At 50.6% G+C, this 7,326-nt stretch overlaps 1 protein-coding gene across 2 annotated transcripts; it reads right to left on the bottom strand.

Annotated features, from left to right (window-relative positions):
• Nucleotides 1–259: 259 nt before the first annotated feature.
• On the bottom strand, nucleotides 260–7,057 carry zbtb42 (zinc finger and BTB domain containing 42). Of its 2 annotated transcripts, none has more exons than XM_023802311.2 (2): nucleotides 6,926–7,057; nucleotides 260–5,339 (listed from the first exon to the last, which is right to left on the bottom strand). In XM_023802311.2, exon 2 carries the CDS (start codon nucleotides 5,323–5,325, stop codon nucleotides 3,748–3,750), a length of 1,578 nt encoding a protein of 525 aa, XP_023658079.1. In that variant the 5' UTR covers nucleotides 5,326–5,339; nucleotides 6,926–7,057; the 3' UTR covers nucleotides 260–3,747. The 2 variants fall into 2 exon arrangements, with proteins under 2 accessions (XP_023658079.1, XP_023658078.1); XM_023802310.2 differs by lacking the exon at nucleotides 6,926–7,057 and adding an exon at nucleotides 5,892–6,232.
• Between the last annotated feature and the right edge of the window lie 269 nt (nucleotides 7,058–7,326).

The following is a 7,326-nucleotide window of genomic DNA, read 5'->3' as shown; positions in this document are numbered from 1 at the left end:
ACTGTAGCTTTCCTTGAGAACGCATAGAGGGCATGTACTTCAGACACTTCATGCACACCAGCTCATGTCCTCCATGAACTTTCTTCTGAAGCAGGTTAGTGATAATACTAATTACTGTTATTATAGTGACAGGTCATACAGCAGCTGTGATGCAGAGTCGCAGAGAACGACGAGGATCGACTCCCAGTCTGGTGCTGATGCACGGCTCCTCAACGCTCTCGACTCCCAGCTACGAATGCGGAGGCGACACACAGAAGAGTCACAGAAAAGCTGTTTAATCTACGCGTGACTTAAGAATGAGGACATCAGGATTGTCACATTTCCACAGCACACACACAAACACACTCCAAAAAGCACAAACACCCCCCACCCCCCCCAAAATCATAAAACAAGCAGCTGAACACCTAAACAAAGCCATTTCTGCACACCGATTGTCCTATGTAATCTATGAATCACTAACACTGAAGCATTTATTTTCTAGAAAATAGACTTTTGTTATAAAAAAATTATATTAAATTCTAATGGCACTCCTACAAATTCTATTACCCCTCCTCCCCACCCCTCCCTCCCCTACTGACATTAAGTAGTCATTTTACACATAAAATCTGTGAGATAACAGTAAAACGCACAAAAAACAATAAATATTTCTCAAGATTATACACAATTTCACAGTCTGGACCTTAACTGCAAAGACAATATTCCAGTTTTAATAAACAAAACATTTCATTTTTTTCTCATTATTTAAATGTTAAAATACTTCAGTAAGAGTTTATAAAGCAAACCTATTCCAGATAAGTGAGTGTGTTTGTTTCAGTCTCTGCTCCTTCGCTCCGATTTCACTCTCTTCTCCCGGGAGGCTTCTTGATTATCTGTGTTTTTCATCCTTGACTCTCTAACCCTATTTCTATCCCCCGTCCCACTTCGTAAAACTGCAGCTGTTTATTTGCACGTCGTGTAGATTTGATGTCCCAGCAAGCCAGCTCACACGGACCACGGTAACGTCCCGCTCCGGGTCCGTCTCTGTCCACAAGGCACGTACTGTGTAAAAGGACCGTGACCATATCAACAGAAGTGTATGACAAACTGGAAAGGCCTTTTAAACCATGAATCCCCCTATTAGTAAAAATGCCAGTTCTAGCCATATTTTATCATGGAACGATAAGTATAAAACAAAAGCATCTCCTTCCTTGTACAGAAAAAAATAAAATAAAATCTATATATAAAATAACCACAGGAAATGCTGCCGTCTGTTTGAAGCTATAGAACAAACAGGAACATTTAACCTGAAACCACTAAGTTGGTCGCTCTCTCCCCATGTAGAGAGCTGGGTGGCACGACAGGCGGGAGGGGGGGGGCGCTGCAAAGCACCACAAATCCACGGCCTGTCGACGCCTGTCCCTCACACTTCAGCGTGGAGGGCGTGGGGGGGGGGGGGTGCTCATTTTACAGTCCGCACTACAACTCCCTCCTACTGTCCACATGCGGGGGACCGGGGGGGGGGGGGGACGGGGAATCACATTGAAAACCAGGATATCCAAGATGTAATGACTTGTCGCGATAAAGTGCAACTTAAAACACCGTGGTTGTGCTATCGCATCCCAAATTGACAACAGTATTAAGCACATATCAGGCTAATTATCAGGGGGGGGCGAGTCCCCGCCGATGTCCAATTCTTCAGTACAGTCCTTCAGTTGCCTTTTTAATAAATACATCTCCCACATTAAAGTAGTGAGAAAATCTGCACTCACAAAAAAAAAAAAAAAAAAAGACACACAGCACTGCACTTAAGTGTTTGCACTTGTACCTGTCCTACAGATAACAGATGTTTCAAAGAAAAACAGGCAAAACTAACAGGTTAGCTTACAGAGATGGCTGCCAAACACCCAGCCCGGAGACATATGGGGTCGGGGAGAGCCTAAATTGTTTTATAAATAAAGGAAGTATATACATTAAATATACAACTCGTTAGAAATAGCAGCGCACACATTATTCGAGTGTTGAAACCAAGCTGACAGGAACGACACTATGCAAGCCCAAGACAAGTGCTTTTTTTGTGTAGTAAATGTTGAATGTCATTTAAGTATATTCTTATGCCGCCGTAAGACACACGGAGAATCAATTCACATTACAGTAAAGGTATTTACAAGGACTAGTGATTTCTCTGCCCCATTCGCTAATGAAACAGCACCTACAGAGTAGGACATCAGTTATCCATCAAAACGTTAAGGTCATCAAATAAAAAAGGAAGCTGGATGTGGGATTTTACTCGGAGCACGAGCAAAGCATCGCTCTCCAGTGTCACTGACAGACAGCATCGATGAATTTCATTCTATTGTGCTTGAATATTGTGGATGGAAAAAAAACAGCAACAGCAGTAATACTCAAAATCAGACCCCAGTAAAACCCTGAACTATAAAACTAATAAATAATTCTAATCAAGTTTCCTCAGGAAAGATTTTAACAAAACAAAAGAAATAACTTAGATTTTTTTTTAGTGCTAAATCCAACCAAAGTAAGATGTGTACATATCATCAGAAATAATGAATAAAGTGAGAAAATGAGGAGGTTTAGTTAACCTACGAAAATTGCAAATATTTTGTGGGGTAAGCTTTACTCAGTAGTTCAGCATTTTTTTTTTTTTTTAACAGGATGTTATACAAACACAAACACACACAAACACACACACTCACACGCACACACACCACCACAGGAGCACAGCAGTGTTCTGACTGAACGTGACTCCAAAGTGGTCATGAGGCTAAACTGCAGAGGGGGGGCGGGGGGGCAGACAGACACGCAATGATGGCAGGAAGGATCAGTAGTCACCCAGTGGGGATGGCAGAGTGTCTGGGGGGGGGCACACACCGGACCCCCCCTCTCTGCTTGACCACCCTGGTCAGTGCGCTCCTATGCAGTCTGGTTCGGGAGGCAAACTTCACAACACCAACTGCCCCTCCCCCACCCTCACCCTAAAATCCTCACACTGGATTCAGTTATATAGCCTGTGATATACCCCACATGCTGCTCGGTGTACATAAGCAGGCACTGACTTGGCAGGGTATATACCCCGCTCCTAGTGGCCCGTCTCCCTGTGGACTCTGGTTCCTTTACCCCGTTTCACATGGTTGAAACACTTTATTCAGTATTTATCTCCTACTGACCCAGTACACTCTTAAAGGGCTGAATCTTCCAGTTATGAGGTGCCCGCTCGCATGCCTGGCCCTGTGGCACGAGTGAGCTTTACTGCTTCCTGAATTATTAGTATGCAAACCAGCCTTGCGACGGTGGGCGATCTCATCGTCTGCGCCGACTCTCACGGTGCTTACAGCCCAGAACTACAGCTAAACGACTTTCTGCTCCTTTTCTGAGCGTCGGGTGCTCGGGGTGGGGGGGGGGGCGGGGGGGGTCAGGGTCACCCAGCCTCCAACTCAGATTTTGTGCTTCTGACAGACAGGTGAGGGTTCAGGACTTCTGCATCACGAGGACTGCATGCCCCCAGCCCAGTGCCCACCAGCAAGAACGACATCCCATAATTCCACCCAATAGTAGCTGAAATGCTTTTAGGTCCTCCCCCCACCCCGCGTGCTCAAAAAAAGAAAAAAAAAAGTTTTACTACCTGGATCACATTTTAACAAAAACGCTTAAGGAAGTGCATGCCCACTCTGTGAGTTTCTGCACGGTTATTAATTACAACAGGCTCCATCAGGCATTTGGAAGACAGCCCACTGCGGGCCACTGCCGGGGGCCTTAGCCGATGGCGAGTGTCTTGACCAGGCCGCAGTGGAACTTGCGGATGTGGCGGTAGAGGTCCCCAGACTGCGTGAAGCGGCGCTCGCACCACTTGCAAGCGTGTGGCTTTTCGCGAGTGTGCACCACGGCGTGCCGGCTCAGGTTGTGCGAGTACTGGAAGCTCTTGCCACACTGGGCGCAGGTGTAGGGCTTCTCGCCGGAGTGCGTGCGCTCGTGCCGCTTCAGCGTGTACATGCAGGAGAAGGTCTTGCCGCACTGGGAGCAGGTGGGCACGGAGCCGTCGGGCGACAGCTTGGCGCGGGCGCCGTCCTTCTCGCGGAAGTGGGCGCTCAGGTGCAGCTGGAGCACGTGCGGGCTGGGGAAGGCCTTGCCGCACAGCGGGCACGCGCACACGGCCGGCCCGGCGGGCAGCAGCGCCCCGCTGGACGTGGAGATGTCCGAAGAGGCCAGGTCGTCGTCCTCCTCCTCACTGTCCCCGAGCAGCGCCCGCTCGCCCGCCCCCTCCGCCCCCCTTCTTCCCCCCGCCCCCGCCTCCAGGCCCCCCTCCTGCTCCATCAGGTCCTCCTCCTCCTGGGGGAGCAGGGCCGCGCCGGGGCCGCTGTTGCCCGAGAAGAGGCCAGCGAACCCTGTCACCGCGGAGCTCCTGGCGCAATTCCCAAAGCGCTGGCTCCCCGGGCTCGCCGGCTCACTGTCCTCCCGCTCTGACAGCAGGTCTTGTTCGTCTTTAACAAGTGGCTCGGTGCCCTGCTGCTGGCTGTCGAGGGCCAGCTGTCCCAAGACGTGGGGGGGGCGCGAACAATCTCTGCCCGACAGAGGCTTGAAAGACAAGTCCAGGGCGCAGTCTGTGTCATCTGAAGCACCGGGCCTCTGGGACAGTGACTCGGCCGGAACGCCGCGCTCCGCTTTTGTTTTTCCAGCTGTTCGGAAGCGGGACTCGGCCTCCACCGACACATAATTGACACCTACAAGGTCCGGAGACCCGGCGGGGTGACCGTTCGCCTTCTGCCTGCCCTGCAAGCAGCGATCACGGTCGCTGACAGGCAGCCCGAGTTCGCCGGCGTCCGCCTCGCCTTCGTCCACGCGGGGGGGCCTCGGCCGATGCGGCCGGGCCCGTCGGCCGGGGGGGCTGTCCCTCTCGCCGTCCGAGAAACCCTCGCCGTCTGGGCAGCCCGGCCCCACCCCCTCGGCAGCCCTGGCGTCCGGCAAGCTCAGTTCCTTATCCTTCAGCTTGCCTTTGCACACTTTGACGATGTCGTACATGTGTAGGTAGCTGGCGGCAGCCAGCACGTCCTCCACTGGCAACGTGCTGAACTCAAGCTTCCCTTCATACATAAATTCAAGGAGCAGGCTGAAAGCCGGGGCAGTCACAATGTCACTGTTCAGATGCACAACGTCCCTTTTGTCTAGCTGGTCCCTGTAGAAGAGGTGGAAGTACATGCTGCAGGAGGCCAGTACGGCTCTGTGTGCCCTGAATCGCGCCTCTCCGACCAACACCGTGCAGTCGCAGAGGAAGCCTTGGTGACGCTGCTGACTCAGGCGCTGCAGCAACTGGCGGCTATGGTCTGGGAACTCCATTCTTCCTTCATAACCTGACGAGAAACAGGAAAAACTGGATATTAAACAAACCGATCGCGACCGCTCAGCCAGTTACTAACAGCAGCACTCGCCCACAGCGAATGCGAGCAACATACAAAAGTAATCCGACGGCCCAATTTAAACAGGTCATTTTTTTTTCCCTGAAAGAGAAACAACGATTCGAAATGTTTTCGCCAATAAAAACATTTCTTGAGTTAGCCATAAATTATTTTCAGAAAACCTAATGATTCAATGTTTCAAAAGTAAATTTATGCGCGATAAAAGGTCGCCGATTGCAAAGTGCGTTGATAAGTCTCGGAAATAAAGTTCTTCGGTATCTAAATAAAGCGCAGAACATCGTCGGAACGCCGACAATCCGCCTTTCGGCGATGATGATAAACTGTGCACTTGCTGAACAACAATATTCTGAGCGCCGCCTAAATTAAAAAACACCGAGGAGGTCTCGCCTTTTGGAAACCGGCATACGCCGGGCTGTGGGAACTTTGTGATGATTAAAAAAAAAAGAAAAAAAAAAAACATCAGATTGATTCAGAGACGAAACTTACCTTTGTCCGCTCTGAGTAACATCAGTGCGAAACGGTGATCGCTACTTTTAGCGCTTCCCATCGGAACCCTAGCGATCAGAGCAAAGACACACGCACACAGACCCACTCACACACAGAAACACACACACACACGCAGACTCACACAGGCACACTCTCATGAAGCGATCGGATTCAGGCTGGGTGCGTTTATCTGGACCTCCGTGTTCCAGCGCACATTAAACGCGTCGGGACACACACACTATACGCAGGGCTCCCGAATACCAGCACTAGTCCAAGCAGCGAGGTTAAGGAGAAAAGCAAAGGGGACTAAACTGGAGTGCTCTGTTTGCTAATTACACCGCAAGCTGTGGAGTCAGCTGCTCTGACATCACCGCAATGGAAACGCTACCTCCAGCTGTGCTTCTCTTACTGCCATATGTTAGTCCAAATCGAGCTGCCAGCGAGCCCGCAGCCTGCTTCCTTTAAAGTTACTGCAGGACCTTTTATAGGCATCGAAGACAACGCAAAGTGGCATTTTGCGGAGCCCCCAGTTCCTCGCAGAAGCGATCGCCACTTGCATCAACTACGTCCAAAGTCGGCTGGGCTTTTACATGCACACACGCCGTGTTTGTCCTCCGCCGCCCGGCCAGCGACCAGGTCTGACACAGCGAGGCGGTGCACTTTGTTAAACAAATTACAGGACACGCAAAGTTTTTCTTTATTTATTCCCCCCCCCCTCCCCTCCCCTCCAGGTTTCATGTCTTTTTCTTGACGCTTGAAATTATTCTTGTCGCGATCGGCCACTTTTACTTTCGGTATTTCCTCTAACTGTAAGTTTACGGCTCGAGTAATATAAATTACGACTTACTGGGTAAGCTGGAAAGACGCTATAAAACAGGGCTACAGAGTAATAAACTACAGTTCGCTGGAAAGCGTGCGACCGCATACTGCTCCGCAGCTGCCGCTGCCCGACCCAGTGCTGGACAGCGAGGGGTAAGATAATCTAAGTTTCGGTTACGGCTTAAAGAAAAGAGAGCGGTGTAGCGCGTACTCACACAGAGTATGGCGAGCCGAGGAGTTTGCCGAGCCGCTCCGTGCGCTTAGACGGGCTTCGCTCCCTCCATGATGTCCCGTCCAGATGTTGGCGTCTCGCGGTCGCTTTCTCGCGTCTCGGCTCGTCCCTGGCAGCGAAGCAGCGCCCTGTGGTGCGCGAGGCGAGCAGGTTGTTAATGGTCCAGTCTCGCGATAACGCCCCCCTCCCCTTACAATAGGTACTGTACTACTGCATAACATCACACAGTGGCAGCAAGTAGCAGCCTAGTCCAAGGGTGGGGAAAGAATCCAGACACGAGGAACTTGGGAGAGATTGTAGCGTAGTTCAACTCCCAGCTGTATTGCAGTCACAGCTATTGCACGAAGATGCATTTAATGCACTGAATATTTTGAGGCATTGTAC

This window comes from Paramormyrops kingsleyae, chromosome 14 (genome assembly GCF_048594095.1).
Source record: "Paramormyrops kingsleyae isolate MSU_618 chromosome 14, PKINGS_0.4, whole genome shotgun sequence".
NCBI classification, from domain to species: domain Eukaryota; kingdom Metazoa; phylum Chordata; class Actinopteri; order Osteoglossiformes; family Mormyridae; genus Paramormyrops; species Paramormyrops kingsleyae.
This window is presented reverse-complemented; position numbering and strand designations above follow the sequence as displayed.

What these genes read in the sequence shown, in the direction of transcription:
- zbtb42 (XM_023802310.2), bottom strand. Translation starts at nt 5,952, where the DNA reads ATGGGAAGCGCTAAAAGTAGCGATCACCGTTTCGCACTGATGTTACTC. An exon ending in GTTACTCAGAGCGGACAAAG is followed by an intron (nt 5,340 to 5,891) that starts GTAAGTTTCGTC and finishes GTTTCTCGTCAG; the next exon opens with GTTATGAAGGAAGAATGGAG.